The sequence below is a fragment of the Garra rufa genome, chromosome 7 (genome assembly GCF_049309525.1).
Source record: "Garra rufa chromosome 7, GarRuf1.0, whole genome shotgun sequence".
Classification (NCBI taxonomy): Eukaryota; Metazoa; Chordata; class Actinopteri; order Cypriniformes; family Cyprinidae; genus Garra; species Garra rufa.
Window position 1 is genome coordinate 33131557 of NC_133367.1, and position 19038 is coordinate 33150594.

General features: G+C 28.9%; 1 protein-coding gene across 1 annotated transcript in view; it reads right to left on the reverse strand.

Annotated features, from left to right (window-relative positions):
• ccdc50a (coiled-coil domain containing 50a) overlaps positions 1 to 19038 on the reverse strand; it is a 30562-nt gene that overhangs the window by 8464 nt on the left and 3060 nt on the right. Inside the window, exons 2-3 of the mRNA XM_073843677.1 lie at positions 7694 to 7756; positions 1939 to 2068 (exon numbers count right to left, since the gene is read on the reverse strand). Of these exons, the coding sequence (XP_073699778.1) occupies positions 1939 to 2068; positions 7694 to 7756 (193 nt within the window). The remainder of the gene's footprint in view (positions 1 to 1938; positions 2069 to 7693; positions 7757 to 19038) is intronic.

Genomic DNA, 19038 nt, shown 5'->3' on the forward strand with positions numbered 1-19038 from the left:
ATACTAAAATGACCAAAACTGAAATGAATATGTAACTGAAATAAAGTTGTAATGAAATATAAATATTAAATGCAATTTAAGCTGTTTAATTCAAAAAAAAAAAAAAAAAAAAAAAGGAAAAAAGAAAAGAAATAAGTAACTGAAAGTTTAAGTACTAAAATTAGTTAATTATCACAGCTTTATTTCAATTGCTGATTTGATTAAGTTTTGGCAATTTTAGTACTTAAATTGACAGTTGCATTTCTGTTTTTATTTGATTTTATTTATTATTATTAATAAGTTTAAGTTGCATTTATTATTTGTATTTTATTACATATTTATTTCAAGCAGAGATTTATTTTAAATTTTGGTCATAGCACTTAAAGTTTCATGTCTATTTTTTATTTTATTTTATTTAAAACGTTTAAATTTGAATTTAATAACAATCTTTTATTACAGCTTTAAGTTTTAATTCAGTTTTGGTAATTGTAGTATTTTTTTTTTTTTTTATTTCTTTGGAAATTGTGCTTTTTTGGATTACATAAATGATTTTGGAGAACATAAAGTTATTTTTTTATTATTTGCTAAAAACAGTAAAAATGTGAAATATTATTGTGATTTAAAATAACTGCTTTTATGTGATATATTAATATAATAATAATTATATTTTATTATTAATAATAATAAAATTTAAAAATGAATTTATTATTATTAATTATTATTATTATTATATTCATTTATTATTAATAATACAGTGTAAAAAATAGATTTTATATTACTACAAAACAATATAATAACTTATTTTATTTATTAAGTATTATTATTATTATTAAAATGTACAAATTATTATTTTATATTACTTCAAAATACACGATATATAAAAATAATAATAATAATTATTATTATTATTAATAATAAATATAATAATAATAACAATAATATAAATAATAATAATAACAATAGTAATGTAAATATAATAATAAAACAAACAATACAAACAACAATAATTATTATTATTAATAATAATAATAATAATAAAATGTAAAAAATTATTATTATTATTTTTATATTACTACAAAACACTATATAATAATAATAATGTTTATTATTATTAATAATAAAACATAATAATAAAATAAATAAGAAAAATAAGAAAATAAGAAAAAAAAAAAAACAATATTTTATATATATATATATATATATATATATATATATATAAAAATGTAATTTATTCCTGTAATGCAAATCTGAATTTTCAGCATCATTACTCCAGTCTTCAGTGTCACAATATTCTTTAGCAATCAGTCTAATATGCTAAAAAATAAGTTGTGGCTACTTAATTTTTTTGTTTTGTTTAATACTAGTATAAATTTCTTAAAAAAAAAAAAAATCTTACTGAGCTCAAAATATTAGTATTAAACGGACTTAAAAGCCTAGAAACTGCAGTATTTGAGCTGTGCAGCGAGTCTCCCCTCAGGCTCGCGCTCAAACTCTGACGATAGCATCAGCTCAGAGACCTTGAGACATCGCCCAGCAGGAAGGAACGCTTTATCTGCGTGTGGCGCGAGCACAAGTCAAAACATTTCACTGCCCCAGCGCATTACGAGACGACACAAGGCCTTGTGCTCAGAACACAAGCTGAAGACGCAGCAGGAGCCAAACTAAAGTACACAAAATATGTTTCAGCATGTGAAACTGAGACACAGCTTTACACAACGTCAACAGCGAGTTATCAACCACTGATAATGCAAGTTCATCCACTCCTACTTACAGCTCTTATCTCAACAGACAGGAAAACAAGTCTGTTGAGATTTCCCATCTGGTAAGGAGAGTTTGGGAAGATATGAGAAAGAAACGACCTTCTTTTTTCTGTCGAGTCAGTGTTTTTTCACATACAGGCATGACTATAGCGTTTGACTTTTTGATCCTGTTTAGTGTTGTGCGTTTCAGGTGACTCACATGCGGCGGTGTTGTCTCTGGCTCTCGGCTTTGGCCCGCAGATCCTCTTCCTCCTGCAGACGTTTGGCCACTTGAAGGTCCTGCTGCACCAGACGACTCTTGTGGACGTTGGATGCCAGGTGGCTCTCGACTGGAAGAGGAGAGGAAGAGAAACTTGATGTTTAGATGTTCACTTTGCACAATGTTTAATACAAATTATTGACACAAAAGATATCCCAAATAGCATTTAATAACATTTAAAACATAATATATATATATATATATATATATAATTATATAATAAACATATGTACAATATATACAATAAATATATAAAATTCACTGAATAATAAATAGACACTGACTTGAAATGTAATACTCTTTATCATCATCATCATTATTAATAATAATAAATAATAATAATAATAACAACTATAATACAATTAAAAAAAAAATATATTATTATTATTACTATTATTTTATATTACTACAAAACCCACCATATAATAAGTTACATTTATTATTAAGTATTATTATTAATAATAAAATGTAAAAATGAATTTATTATTATAAAATAATAGGAATTATTAAATTATTATAAAATGTTATATTGCTACAAAACACACCATATAATTATTATATTTATTTACTAATTATTAATAATACAGTGTAAAACTTTTTTTATATTTTATATTACTACAAAACACACCATGTAATAAATGATTATATTTATTACTATTATCATTAATAAAATGTAAAAATTAAATTATGATTATTATTATTTTATATTATTACAAAACACACCATATAATAATAATTATAATTATATTTACTATTAATAATATGTAAAAATTATTATTATATTTTATATTACTACAAAACAAACCATAACAGTAATTATTATACATATATTATACATATATATATATATATATGTGTGTGTGTGTGTGTGTGTGTGTGTGTGTGTGTGTGTGTGTGTATATATGTATATATGTATATATGTATATATATATATATATATGACTACAAAACACACCATATAACAAATTTTATTTATTATAAATTATTATTATTCTTCATAGGAATATAAGCTGTATTTTGTTAGGTTTTATTATTATTATTATTATTATTATTATTTATTACTACAAAACACACCATATAATAACTATAACTATATTTATTATGATTAATAATAACATGTAAAAATATTATTATGTTAAGTAAGTATAGTAAGTAAGTATAAGATAGTAATAATATATTTTATATGACTACAAAACACACCATATAATAATTATTATTATATATTTATAATATATTATTATTATTATTAATAAAATGTAAAATAAATATATTATTCTTATTCTTACTACAAAACAGACCATATAATAATAATTATATGTATTACTGATTATCATTATATATGGTTATTGATATGACTGTTACAGTCATAATAATAATAATAATAATAATAATAATAATAATAATAATAATAATAATAACTAAACAGAAAATGAAGTCAAAACTAATTCAGCAATTTATTATTTAATAAATAGTTTACTTATTAATATTAATAATTAATAGTGTTTTAAAACGTTAATGCAAAACTGACATTAACATTGATTTTTCAGAAACTCATTAAATTAATAAATAATACACACTCTTTATATTACATAATCTATTATAATTATATTAAAACTCAAAATTAAGCAAAAAATCAGTATAATAATATAAATTAGAAATAAGACGAATAACAAAATTAGTAAAACAACTGTGGATTGACAATTTGAAAACAAAAAGTAAGGAGTAACTAATTGCATGCAACAATTACAAAATTTAATTTTGTAGTCAAGTTATGTAATTCAATTACAAAAAAATAAATGTAACTAACCTGTTATTTACTGAGAAAAAAATATGCAATTAAATTAGTTACTTATGAGGGGTTACATCTGAATATTTTCTCAGTGTTAAGTTTGACTGTAAGGTTAACCCTGCCGGGTTTAAATGTTTGAAAAATGATTAACAGTAGAAAACATTCATTAGAAATTCAGTAATCAAAAAGTAAGCAAATGTAATTCAGTTATGTGTGTGTGTGTGTGTGTGTGTGTGTGTGTGTGTGTGTGTGTATATATATATATACACACACACACACACACACACACAGACAGATAGATAGATAGATAGATAGATAGATAGATAGATAGATAGATAGATAGATAGATAGATAGATAGATAGATAGATAGATAGATAGATAGATAGATAGATAGATAGATAGATAGATAGATAGATATACATGTAGCTGTGAGCACATGTTCTGAAATGGCAACAAACCTGTTGCCATTTCAAGGCTGTGTTACATCGGCAAAGCAGTAAATCGTAGACACTGACGCAATTCTAGCCGACACAGTGCATCATCTTCCCAAAGTCTGAACACTTTTATTGATCCTGCGGCTGTGAGCGCATGCTATCTTTAAGAAATAGCACCAGAAAGAAAGAAAAGCCATAAACCAAAACATTTACGTGATGGATATAGCTCATGTCCGTCAAGCCAGCAACATTTTTTACAAGGAGCCATTTATCGAGAATGAGGCATTCTCTGGCTTTCATTCAGTGAAATTCTTTCAGCTGGGACGGTTTAGCACCATCTGCCAGCGGGGCTAAACAAAGGTGACGTCCGCCACGCAAGCTGTTTCTTTGACTTGGATGAAAGGTCAGGCCTGTTGATTTAATGGTCAAAGAAGCTGCTTTGTTCAATCATTAAAAACTTCAACTGCAGTGTTGTTATTGTTAACTAAATCTAACACTAAAATGATTAACAATCATTGTCATTAAAGGGACAGTTTACCCAAAAAATAAAATTATCCTATGATTTACTCACCCTCAAGGCCTTCTGAAGTGAATCGATGCATTTGTGTAAGAAAAATATCCAAACTTTATAAACTGTAATCTCCACTGGAACGCCACTCTCTCGAATCAGATACGAAGTTTTAAATATGGATATTTTTCTTTCACAAACACATCAATTCGTTTCAGAAGGCCTTTATTAACCCTCTGAAGCCGTGTGGAGTACTTTTTATGATGAATGGATGCACTTTATTGGGCTTCAAAATCTCAACACCCATTCACTGCCATTATAAAGCTTGGAAGAGCCAAGACATTGTTTAAAATAACTCTGATTGTATTCATCTGAAAAAAAGAAGTCATTTACACCTAAGATGACTTGAAGGTGAGTAAATCATGGGGTAATTTTAATTTTTGAGTGAACTGTCCCTTTAAATGAAATAAAGCTAAAATGAAATACTACGCATCAGATGAAAAGCTTAAAATTGAAAACAAAAGGAAAATTAAAAACACTACCTTAGCAACTAAATGAAATAAGTTGAAATTGATTATTTAAAATGATTTAAAAAAAAAAGATTAAAAAATACTGCAGGGTATATTGCAGTCTAAATAGATTTTTTTAAAATATTTTTTTGATTTTATACGTATATATATATATTTTAACTGAAATAAAGCTACAATGAAAAAATTAAATAATTAAACAGGCTTGGTTAAAATTAAGTATATAAAATGATTAAAACTAATAAAAATCCTCTATTGCAGTGTAGTTATTGTAACTAAATCAAAAAAATATTTTTTTGTTAATCAAAATAAAGCTAAAATGAAAAAAATAAAATAAGGTTAATTAAAAATGTTTTAAATAAATGTTTAAACGAACTAAAGCTAAAATAATAATAACAGTAATAATAATTATAATAAGTTGAAATGGATTATTTAAAATGATTTTAAAAAATGATAAAAAAAAATACTGCAGGGTATATTGCAGTCTAAATAGACATTTTTTTAATAATTTTTTGATTTTATATGTATATATATATTTTTTTTAACTGAAATAAAGCTACGATGAAAAAAAAATTATTAAAAAAGCTTGGTTAAAATTAAGGATCTAAAATGATTAAAACTAATAAAAATCCTCTATTGCAGTGTAGTTATTGTAACTAAATAAAAAAAATATATATATTTTTTTGTTAATCAAAATAAAGCTAAAATGAAAAAATAAATAAATAAGCTAAATTAAAAATGTTTTAAATAAATGTTTAAATGAAGTAAAGCTAAAATAATAATAATAATAATAATAATAATAATAATAATAATAATAATAATAATAATAATAATAATAATAAAAAGCCTAATCAAAAATGCTGCCTTGGCAGCCAAATTAAATAAAAAGGTTGAAAATAAGATCTAAAATTATTAAAACTAATTAAAAAAAACCTCTATTGCAGGGTAGCTATTGTTAACTAAATCTAAAAATACATTTAAATTTATCTGTTAATTAAAATAAAGCTAAAATGAAATAATAATAATAATAATAATAATAATAATAATAATAATAAAAGCTTAATTAATTCTAAAATTATTTAAATTAATACAACAAAAACGTATTGCAGTTTAATTGTTAAATAAATATAAAAATAGATTTATTTTTTATTTATTTTTTGTTAATCGAAATAAAGCTAAAATAAATGAATCATAAAAATAATTTATATAAAAATATAAAATTATTAAAACTAATTAAAAAACGATTGCAATGTAGTTATTGCTAACAAACTAAAAATAGAGTTTTTTTATTGAAATAAAGCTAAAATAAAAAGAAAATAATAATTTTAAAAAGCTTAATGAAAAATGTTATGTCAACCAAATTAAATAAAAAGTTTAAAATTAAAGATCTAAAATTATTAAAAATAAATAAATAAAGCTATATTGCAGTGTAGTTACTGATAACTAAATCTAAATAGATTTTTTTAATAATAAAAATAATAAAAAAGCTTAATTAAAAATTTAAATAGAAGTTTAAGATCTAAAATAGTTAAAACTAATAAAAAAGCTGTAGTGTTGTTACTGTACACTTAATACATCCATTAAAAAAATACATATATTAACAGTTATTTTTGACAACTGAAAGGTAAAATAAATTAAAGAAAATTTAAATTATAAAAAATCTAAAATCATTTAAACTAATAAAAACAACTAAGAAATTAATAAATCAAGCTAAAATGAAATACTAAATGTAAATTGTAAATTAGCATTTGACCATAACAGTTTTAGAGGCCGATGTGGTCAGTTTAAGGAACTAGGAAATATGAATTTGCCAGCAGACTTCTAAATAATTGAATTTCACAAGAAAGGAGTTGTGTTTTTAACACCTGCCCACGTATCGACTTTAAAAGAGGGAGTTTTCAGATCTTTCCAATGCTATATTGTTAAAACAATCTGCAATGGCTCTTCAGGAAAACACTGTGAAGTCCAGCTGGAGGAAGTGAAATTAGTGAAAATAGACGCTTAGTCTAAACATGCAGTTTCTTCAGAAAAACTGTCTATTGTCAGTAGTGCAAATATATGAAGCACAGCTCACACAGAAGTCGCTATCAACCCAAACAGCTTTCTGTTGGTCACCATGGGGAATTTGCATAACCGCTTGTGGAAATCTTGCCAATTCCCAAATGTGTGGATTTCAATGATGAAAAAGAGAGCTAAGAAAAATCCATGGCATGTGTGATCTGTGGTGAAGGTGTGAAACCTCAAAACGCAGTGAAAGGGGAAGATGCTGAGGTGAGACTGGACTTTTCTTTCCACTTTCTTTAATGTCTTTTGCTCTGTTAAGGATGGGGAAACACCATTGTGGCTTTCAATGACTCATTTGGTGTCAACAAACATAAGTTTCCACTCATTAACGTCCATTTAAGCTTGAAATGTAGAGTGTATGAGAGGACTTACTTTCCTGTTCCTGCAGGTTGTGAGCCAGACAGTGGTCTTCTAGCACGGCAAAGTCCCGGCACACTGTGGACGGACAGAAAAAGAGATAGAAAGCAGGTTATTTACTGTTAACAAAGAGCTACGTCATCGTTTCAACCCACACAGGAAGTTTACAAGCAAACCTCAGGATGTATAAGGTTTAGAGGTTAAGGTGAATATATATTACTTATTTTTAGAAAGGATGAATTCAATTGACTATAATATTACAAAGATTTCCATTTCAAATAAATGCTGTTAGAAATTTCTATTTAAAAGTATCACAGTTTAGTTTCCACAAAAATATTAAGCAGCTCAACTTTTTTCAACATTGATAATAATAAGAAACAGCTTTTTTCAGAAACATGAATTTTTTTTTTTTATTTAGCATTTTTTTTTTTTTTAAATCTGATACATAAACTTTTAAATAGTTCTGGATCTTTTTAATTTTTAAAAAAACGTATTAATTTATTTTTTAATACCACAGGAGCAGTGATGGCTATATTTATGTTAAAAAATAAAAAATAAAATGCCCAAAAAAGCCATACGAGCAGTGAAGAAAAAAAAAAAACAATAAATGCAAAAATACAGTAAAAAAAAAAAGCCATATGAGAAGCATGCCTTACAAGCAGTAAAGGATATATCTATGTCACAAATAAAATATAAATTATTTTTTAAAAATGCCATACGAGTGGTAAAGCCTATTCATGGCAAAAATAACAGATGAAATAATTAAAAAAAAAAATGCAATATGAGTAGTAAAGGCTATATTCATTAAACAAATAAAATATAAAATAATTTTCCAAAATGAAATAAGAGCAGTAAAGGCTAAATTTATTGGCAAAAAAATGTAAATAATTATTTTAGGTAAAAATGTCATATAAGCGGTAAAGGCTATATTTGTAGCAGAAATAAAATAACAAATTTAAAATGCCATAAGAGCAGTCAAGGCAAAAATGAAAGGAAAAAAAAATATATATATATTTGTAAAAAAAAAAAAAAGCCATACGAGCAGTAAAGGCTACGTTTACGGCAAAAAAAAAAAAAAAAAAAAAAAAAAAAAAAAAAAAAAATTCCATATGAGCAGTAAAGGCTACGTTTACGGCAAAAAAATAAAAAATAAAAAATAATGCCATATGAGCGGTAAAGGCTATATTCAAGGCAAAAACAAAAGATGGAATAATAAAAAATTCCATATGAGTAGTAAAAGGATAAAAAATAAAATAAAAAAAATGCCATATGAGCTTAAAGGCTATTTTCTTGGCAAAAATAAAATACAAAATATTTTTAAAAATTCCATACGAGCAGTAAAATGTAAAAATAAAAATGTCATATGAGCAATAAAGGCTATATTCATTCATGGCAATAATATATAAAGACAAGAATAATGTTAGAAAAAAAAAGTAAAAAAAAAAAAAAAAGTGTATTCATGCAACATAAAATATAAAATCATTTTCAAAAATGACATACAAGGGTAAAGGCTATATTCCCAGCAAAAATAAAAAGATAAAATAATAAAAAAAAAAAAAATCCATATGAGCAGTTAAGGCTATATAGATGGGGGAAAAATTACAAATAAATTAAATCCATTTGAACAGTAAAGGCTATATTCATGGTAAAAATCTAAAATAAATGAATTAACTCATTTAAATGTAATTAAATTAAATAAAACAAATGAAAGGGAGCATGGCCTAATGGTGAGGGAGTTGGGCTTTGTAACCCAAAGGTTGCCGGTTCGATTCCCACGCCGGCAGGAATTGATGGTGGGGAGTGTGAATGAACAGCACTCTTAGGACAATATTTGGCTGAGATACATCTATTTGAAATCAGAAATCTGAGGATGCAAAAAAAAAATCAAAAATCCTGAGAAAATCACCTTTAAAGTTGTCCAAATTAGGTTCTTAATGCATATTACAAATCAAAAATTACATTTTGATATGTTTACAGTTGGAATTTTACAAAAAATCTTCACGGCACATGAACTTTACTTAATTTCTTAATGATTTTTGGCATAAAAGAAAAATCAAAAATTTTGACCCATGCAATGTATTTTTGGCTATTGCTACAAATATACCCCAGCGACTTAAGACTGGTTTTGTGCTCCAGGGTCACATATGATATTTCATGTAGTGTGTCATGTAGCTGTATGTGAACATAAACTATCTGCAAAGTTGTGACGCCGACAGTGCACTATAAATAAAGTTTTTGTCTAACAAAAAAAAGAGTCGGCTCACATTCGCCTAAACGAGTCGTCAGCAATTCGAATCTTTTTTCTGTAACGGCCACACGTCACGAGCTACACATTTGCGTAATGTCCGCCCACGTTCAATTTTGCGAACAACTTGCCTGCCCACAAACAGTAGGCCTACCATTTTCACGTGGATTACATCATGTCAAGAGGACGCCCTGCGCTGTGAGAGTGAATTTGTTTTATATGCCCTTCCGAAAGATGAAACTACCAAGAGTGAGTGGTTAACATTCATTTTTTCAACACCTCAGCAGTCCAATGCCAATCTTGTGTTGTGTTCGCGTCATTTTACTGATGACTGTTTTTCCAATCTTTGGGAGTAACGTTACAACGCGAGATTCACCAAACGCTTGGTTTTAAAAAATGGATCAGTGCCCAGTTTATTTGGACCGGCTTGCTCCTCTGAACTTCTACCTGTAAGTATGATTAATAATTGTATTTTCTAGCGATCGTTCAAAATACGTCTTTGTGTACGTTATGGTGTATAACAACCCCGCACATGTCTTGGTAACCGGCTAACTTGCGTTTCTGTAGTTCTGTTGTTCAGCTGTGAGTGCAATGTAGTCTAAAAATTGTGATTGATGCAGCTTGACTGTCTGTCTGCCTTATTAGTTTAAGTAATGATAATGATAAACGATGGCTTAACGCAGTGTTATGGATTGTACAGTGTTGAAGTTCACAACGTAGAGGTGTGCCCGGTTCGCTTACAAAAGCAAATTGCAAGCACTTTCCACAGTTAACATATGACACCCACTGAGAAACGTCCTGCTCCGGTCGTGCTTGCAAAACAGTTTCTTGTCGATGTGACACTTCAACAGTTTCATCGTCAGACTCCGGCTTGAATTGATAGGGTAAAATCGAGGCTATCTTTTCTATGCATTAACAGGTCTCCGCAGCTGTCATTCAGTTATGGCAATGGGCGTTTCGTTTTGCGCTGAAGCGGTAGACCAATCATGCAGGACTGCACCATCTGACCAATCACAGCAGTGAGGGCTCACGGAAAGGAGGGGTTTAGAGAGACTGATTCTTCGAACTGCTTCACACGAGTCGTTTACGAATCATTTAGAAACGGGGTAAAAATAAATCTAATTTTGGGGAAAACTAAAGTGTTTTTTGAACTTGCATACATGTAAACCTGTTTTAAGAGACTATTACAACAATATTAACTACCTTTAAAATGGCATAATAGGGGCACTTTAAAACCATGACTGAGGTGCCCTTGAGCAAGGCACTGAACCCCCAGTTGCTCCCCAGGCTCTGGAGCGATGTCTGCCCACTGCTCTGGTGTGTGTTCACTGTGTGTGTGTGTGTGTGTGTGTGTGTGTGTTTGTTTTTGTGACATATCAGGACACAAATTGGTGTAATAACATGGGTATGACATAGGTATTACAAGGAGAGGGTGACTTATGAGGACATTGCCCATGTCCCCACTTTTCAAAAGGCTTATAAATCATACAGAATACGTTTTTTTGAGAATGTAAAGATATGCACAGTCTCCTGTGAGGGCTAGGTTTAGGTGTAGGGAAGGTGTAGGGTGATAGCAAATATCGTTTGTACAGTATAAAAACCATTACGTCTATGGAATGTCCCCACAATTCACAAAAACAAACGTGCATGTGTGTGTGTGTGTGTGTGTGTTGTTCACTTCTCACTGCTGTGTGTGTGCACTTGACCACATTTAAAACCCTTTTAAAACCAAGTTTAACTTTCAAATACATCTTTCAAAAACATCAAAGAAGGATGTTTGCTCCACAAGCGCGAGATAAACATTTCTGTGGAAATTCTGCGGGGTCTGCATTAACCAAAAACTGCAGCACAACCGCCCATTATCACCTCACTTATAAATATAACCTGAGAAACTGAAACCTTGTCCTCCACATCCGCCCTTTAACATCCTCTTATCTGCTTTTCAATGTTTTATTTAGGCCCGATTCTACATCTGGCATCCTCCCAGCTGCTTAGACACGCTTCATAACGCAGGTGGTGAAGTGCTGAAATCCATGTATCACCGTGACTCACAACACAACAAACGCCCTCAAGCCTCAGACACAAGCTCCGATAACCCAAATCAGATAAAAGCGACTTTGCATTTCAGCCTGCAAGGAAAACTCAACTACTGAATCGATCGTGATTAATAGAACCAAACTCCAGTCGCACACCATAACAGACAGTTCAGTGGCAGGTTTGATAGCGATGTTGAAAACTATTCGTAATACTAATTTGCGTATTAATCTGTATGCTTAGCTTGGGCGAGACGAGGTTTAGATTAAGATTAAGCCACTTCTGCAGATCAGTGCTTAAAGTCGTCGTCCATCTGCTGCAGATCAGCATCTTAAACAGGAGAGCCGCAGAACTGAGACTTCAGGATATTCATAGCGATAAATGAGGAACCAAGAAGTACATTTACATTTTTTTTTTTTGCAGCCTACTGGCTGGTGAAGCCACGTTGTGACATTTTAATGCCCTATTTGACAGTATCGTTTGGCATGAGGAACCAAGATATGTTTCTTCTGACAATAAGCATCTTAGTGCTGACTGTACATTTACTTTTGGCTTCATTTCCTTCTCCATGGAGTCTATTTTAGGAGTTCGGAGGCCAGTTTGTTCAACCTGTTTTGGAAAATCTGCACTGGAAAGTTTTTTTGGGTTATATGGCAAGTTGCGTGGCTTATCGTTATGAAAATCGTTAGTGGTAAACCATATATATGGGCCATGTTGAAAAAAATGAGATGCTTTATTGAACAAATGGCTTTTTAAGATTAAGCTTAATCTTTTAAAAGTCTCTTTTCGCTAACCTAAGATGCATTTATTCGGTCAAGGTTTCTGTTTTATTGTGACATATTATTACAATTTAATAATTATAGTTCATAATGTAATATAGTTTTAATGCATCTTAACATCTAATTTATTTCTGTGATTAAAGCTGAGTTTTCAGCATCGTTACTGCATTCTTCAGTGTCACATGATCCTTCAGAAATCATTCTAATATGCTGATTTTTTTGCTTAAGAAACTATTATTATCATTCATATTGAAAACAGTTGTGCTGATTCAACTGAGATTTTTTTTTCAAGATTCTTTTGATGAATAGGAAGTTCAAAATAATGGCATTCGAAATAAAAAAAATTATTTAGAAAGTATTTTGAATGCTTTACTGTCACTTTTAGGCAGTTACACTATAAAAACTATTTTAGATAATATAATATTTTTAATATACTATTTTATTAAAATATACTCAAATATAATATACTATTTTTAGTATATTATATACTATTTTTTTTAAAAATAATTTAGTTTTAATGCATTAAAAGGCAATTTATTTCTGTGATTAAAGCTGAATTTTCAGCATCGTTACTGCATTCTTCAATGTCACATGATCCTTCAAAAATCATTCTAATGTGCTGATTTTTTGCTCAAGAAACTATTATTATTATTCATATTGAAAACAGTTGTGCTGATTTAACTGTGAGATTTATTTATTTAATTAATTATTTATTTTATTTTTTTCAGGATTCTTTTGATGAATAGGAAGTTCAAAAGAATGGCATTTGAAATTAAATATCATTTTTAGAAAGTCTTTTAAATGTTTTTACTGTCACTTTTTGGCAATTTGATTAAAAACACTATTTTCCATTTCAAAATATTAGATTACCACATGTGCATTCAGTGCATTCTATTAGATTTTTACAATCATTTTAAAACATTGTATTTGTTTTTAAAATTAAAATTCTGTTTAATTTATTTTCAAATTTTGTTTTTTTATTTTTCTGGATTCCATTTTTTTTTAATGATTAAATTAAAAAAATATATTAATCAAAAAGCATGTGTAAATAATTGAAATCATTGAATGCATACAATTTAACAGCAGTTTATTAAAAGTTCAACAAATAGTCAATTTTTAAGGTCTTATGAAATACGTTTATTTTTTTCCTAAATTATGTTTCTTTGTTTCTTTTTTTTCCCCCCCCAAATTCCGTTTGAAGTTTTCTGGATTCTGTTGTTTTGTCTTTGTTTTTGTTGTTGTTTTGTCTTTGTTTTAAAAGTATTTTAAATGTTTTTACTGTCACTTTTAGGCAATTTGATTGAAAACACTATAAAAACACTATTTTCCACTTCAAAATATTAGATTACCACATGAACTCAATCTATTATTTCCGTGCCATTCATGCAGAGAAAAATTAATGGCAAATTCTATTAGATTTGTACAGTTATTTTAAAATTATATTTGGTTTAACCTTGTTAAAAAAAATGTCTTCCAAAGTGAAAAAAAAAAAAACTGGGTTAAACTGGCCATATGAAATTCATATAATATACCCCCCCCCCCTTTAAAATTTTTCTGGATTCCATTTTTTTAAAGGTTAAATTGAAAAAATATGAATCAAAAAGCATGTCTAATTTAATATTTATTTTTTCTACATTTTAATGGTTAAATAAAAATCAAAAAGCATGTCTAATTAATTGAAATCATGAAATGCATACAACAGTAGTTTATTAAAATTTAAACAAATTATTTTTTTAGGCCTGCGTTTATTTTTTCACAAATTCCGTTTTATTTTTTTCAGAATTTGTCTGGACTCCGTGGTTTTGTTTTTTCATTTACATTTTTTAGACTCTGTTTTAATGGTTAAATTAAAAAAAAAAAAAAAAAAAAAAAAATCAAAAAGCATGTTTAATTAAAATCATGAAATTCAAACAATTTAACAGCAATTAATTAATTATTATTATTATTATTTTTTTTTTTACAAATTACATTTTTAGGGCTGTTTGAAATACTTTTTTTCTGTTTTCTATTAATTGTTTGGATTCCATTTGAATGGTTTCATTAAATTTGAATAATCAAAATAATCTCTAATTAACTGATTTAAAAAATATATAATTTGATATTTTATTTATTTATAGCTTTTTTTTTTAGAAACACTGTGTTGCGCATTTACAATTTTCTGATAAATAATTTCTCTGGTAAATATTCTTAAAAAAATGTTTTAATAACAACTTTATCGCTAGTACTACTATCATTACATTAAGTAATATATTTCTGTCACAATTTCTTCAAGTTAAACCAAACTTTTATTTGGCGTGTTGCTGTGAGGACCTTCATAATGATAGCTTTTCTCAAAAGAATCTGCAAAATGCTCATGTGAGTGAGTCTCAGAGCAGTTCTAGAAATTATGTGCTCATGTATTATATTGGCACGTCCATATTAAGTTATATTTTCTACTTTTGATTTATTCATCCAAAATTCAGCAAATTCCATGTCATTCCGCGTTATACAGTAAATTGCATTTTTATGACTGGATTCCACCCAGGACAATCTAATAAAACATGTTTCTGGCATGAAGCATTTTTACAAAAACAACAGGCTGGTGAATCTTCCTCCTAATATTAAAAACTTGTGGGTGATTACACAGCAGGAAATAAACACAGCCTAAAGTGACACAAACAGTATGACATCAATTAAAACGTCTGATTCATTGCGAATGATCCTCAAGGCGCTACAAAGCAGCACCCAGGCAGCGACTGGCAAACAAGAAAGACAAGGAAAAGCTGAAAGCTCTCCAAAGCAAATACAAAACCAACGCTGAACACATCCCAGGAGGTCTTAGCTAGGCAGCAAAAACAGCACAAATTTTTTAAGCCTGCACATTTTCCAGGCAAACATCCCTAAGTCTGTCTCCACGAGCAGAGAGCAGCTGCAACACAACAACAAAATGCTGAATCCACACATAGAAACGACTGAGAACAGAAACCACAAGGACATTCTTCAAGGAGAAACAAACAGAAACTCATGTCATGTGTGAGAAATGTGGTACGCTGCTCGTCTTCACCCTGACCAGATCCTTTTTCATATAAACATGCGCAAACTTTGAAGCGGTATGTTCTCTAGCTTACAGCCGAGGCTTTTACGCAAAACATCATGGGGATAAAATATCTAAATAAATGGAAACTAATTGCTAAAATGCATGTTCACTAAACTTTTGGACTTGTATATCCGAGTAATAAATATCCTAAATGGGTTCAATGATTCACGAGGCTTGCATCTTGTGACCAGCAAATGCAGAGTCTAATGACCACTCTTCACAAACAAGGGACACTTTGTTGGCCAAAAGAACTAATAAAATGTGTTTGGTAAACGATATTACCCACTATAAATTGAATCTAGCACAAAGGTAGGCCCCAAATGTCTTCAAAATGTGAATTTGGACTGTCCCACTTTAGCGTTCCCAACATTCTGCATCGTATTTAACAGTTAGAATTGTTTATTTTATGTAAAACCAACATTTGGTTCAATTAACTCGACTTACTTGATGTTTGAAATTCAGTACATTTTAAAGTAGCTCATTTTAGACCAATAAAAACTGCTTTAAATTTGTGAATCTTAAAGAGGTTTTAACCTTCTTGATTGTATTTAAGTTCAATCAACTTATATTAAAGAAAAACGTAGAAACCAACTTTTTGTTCCCAGCTAGTCAGAATTACTTCATTTCTAGACCCCAAACTGAATCTGAATAAAAATAGATTGTTTTAAATGCATAAAACATCTTAAAACTGTAAAATAAGACCAACAACTGAATTTGTTCTGTCACATCTCAGAGGTCGTAACCTTCTTGATTGTATTTAAGTTAAAGTTCTATTAAATAAAGAAGCAGAAACCAACATTCAGTCCCTAATTATCTGGAATAACTTGTTTTTTGAAATTCAGTTTCAGACCAACAACTGAATTTGAATGTAAAGTAGCTCATTTAAGACACATAAAAACTCCTTAAAATGTGTGAAATTTGGTTTGTTCCACCTCAAAGGTCTTGTTGATTGTTTTTAAGCTAAAGTAACTTATATTAAAGAAATAAAACCAACATTTGGTCCCCAATTAGCTAGAATTACTTGATTCTTGGACTTCAGTTCTAGACCAAAACCTGAATCTGAATGTAAAAATAGATTGTTTTAAAAGCATTAAACATCTTAAAATTGTAAAGTTGGCCTGTCCCACATTCTTGATTGTATTCATGATGAAGTAACTTATATTTGAGAAAAAAGTAGAAACAAACATTTTGTTCCTAATTAGCCAGAATTACTTCATTTCTAGACTGCAAACTGGATCTGAGTGAAAAATAGTTTGTTTTAAATGCATCAAACATCTTAAAACTGTAAATTTGGCCAGTCCCACTTCAGCGTTCCCACGTCAGCGTTCATTTTTTTAGACTAATAACTGAAGTTGAATGCAAAGCAGCCCATTTTTGATGCATTAAAATTTGTGAATTTGTTCTGTCCCATCTCAGAGGTCTTAACCGTCTTGATTGCACTTACGTTGAAGTAATTTCTATTAAAGAAATAAGTGGAAACCAACATTCAGTCCCTAATTATCTGGAATAACTTGATTTTTGAAATTCAGTTTCAGACCAATAACTGAATTTGAATGTAAAGTAGCTCATTTAAGACATATAAAACTCTTTACAATTTGTGAAATTTGGTTTGTTCCATCTCAAAGGTCTTCTTGATTGTTTTTAAGCTAAAAGAAATAAAACCAACATTTAATCCCCAATTAGCTAGAATAACTTGATTCAGTTCTAGACCAAAACCTGAATCTGAATGAAAAAATAGTTTGTTTTAAATGCATTAAACGTCTTACTTTAATGTTCCCACTTCAGCTTCCATTTTTTAGACCAATAACTGAATTCAAATGCAAAGCAGCCCTTTAGATGCATCAAACTCACTTAAAATATGTGAATTTGGCCCGTCCCACCTCAAAAGGCCTTAACCTTCCTGATTGTATTTAAGCTAAAGTAACTTCTATTAAAGACATAAGTAGAAGCCAACATTTGGTTCCCAACTAGCCAGAATTATAATTCTAGACCAAAACTGAATCTGAATGATTTTTTTTTTTAATTGCATCAAACATCCTAAAATTAAAAATGTGGCCTCCCAACTTTCTTGACTGTTTTTCAGTAAAATATCTTTTAACATTAATTAAATAACTAGCACCCATCATGAAATTCAGTTTCAGACCAATAACTGAATTTGAATGTAAAGTAACTTATATTAAGACACATTAAAACTAAAAAGTTAACGTAACTTCTATTATAGAAGTAAGTAGAAACCAACATTTGATTCCCAAGTCCCAGTTCTACACCAAAAACTGAATCTGAATGCATTTTAAATGCATCAAACATCTTGAAATTGTGAATTTGAAAAGCTCTTTAAAGCTCTCAACTTTCTGGACTGTACTGAACAGTTAAAATAGTTTATTTTATATAATAACACAGAAACCAACATTCAGTCCCCAACTATCTGGAAAAACTTGATGTCTGAAATTCAGTTTCAGACCAATAACTAATTTTGAATGTAAAGCAGCTCATTTTAGACACATCAAACTCCTTAAAATGTGTGAAATTTGACCTGTCCCACCTTAAAAGGTCTTAAACGTCTTGATTGTATTTAAGGTAAAGTGACGCATGTTAAAGTAGTAAGTAGAAACCAACATTTGGTTCCCACTTAGCCAGAATCAGTTTCAGACCTGAATCTAAATGAAAAATAGTTTGTTTGAAATGCATCAAACAACTTAAAATTGTGAATTTGACCTATCCCTCTCTAAAGCTCTCAACTTTCTGGACTGTATTTAACAGTTAAAATAGTTTATCATAAAACCAACATTTGGTTCCCAGTTAGCTAGAACCTATCTGAATTTGAAAGTAAAGTAGCCCATTTTAGACGCATAAAAACTCCTTAAAATCTGTAAGTTTGGTCTGTCCCATCTTAGAGGTCTTAACCTTCTTGATTGCATTTAAATTAAAGTAACTTCTATTAAAGAAATAAGAAGAAACTAACATTTGCTTCGCAATTGATTTTTGGATTTCAGTTTTAGACCAAAAACTGAATCTGAATGAAAAATAGTTTGTTTTAAAAACTTCAAACATCTTAAAATTGCAAATTTGGCCTGTCCCACTTTTGGTCTCTCAACTTTCTTGACTGTATTTAACTGTTAAACTTGTTTCTTTTATATAAAACCAACATTTGGTCCCCAATTAGCTAGAATTACTGGATGTTTGAAATTCAGTTTCAGATCAATAACTGAATTTGAATGTAAAGTAG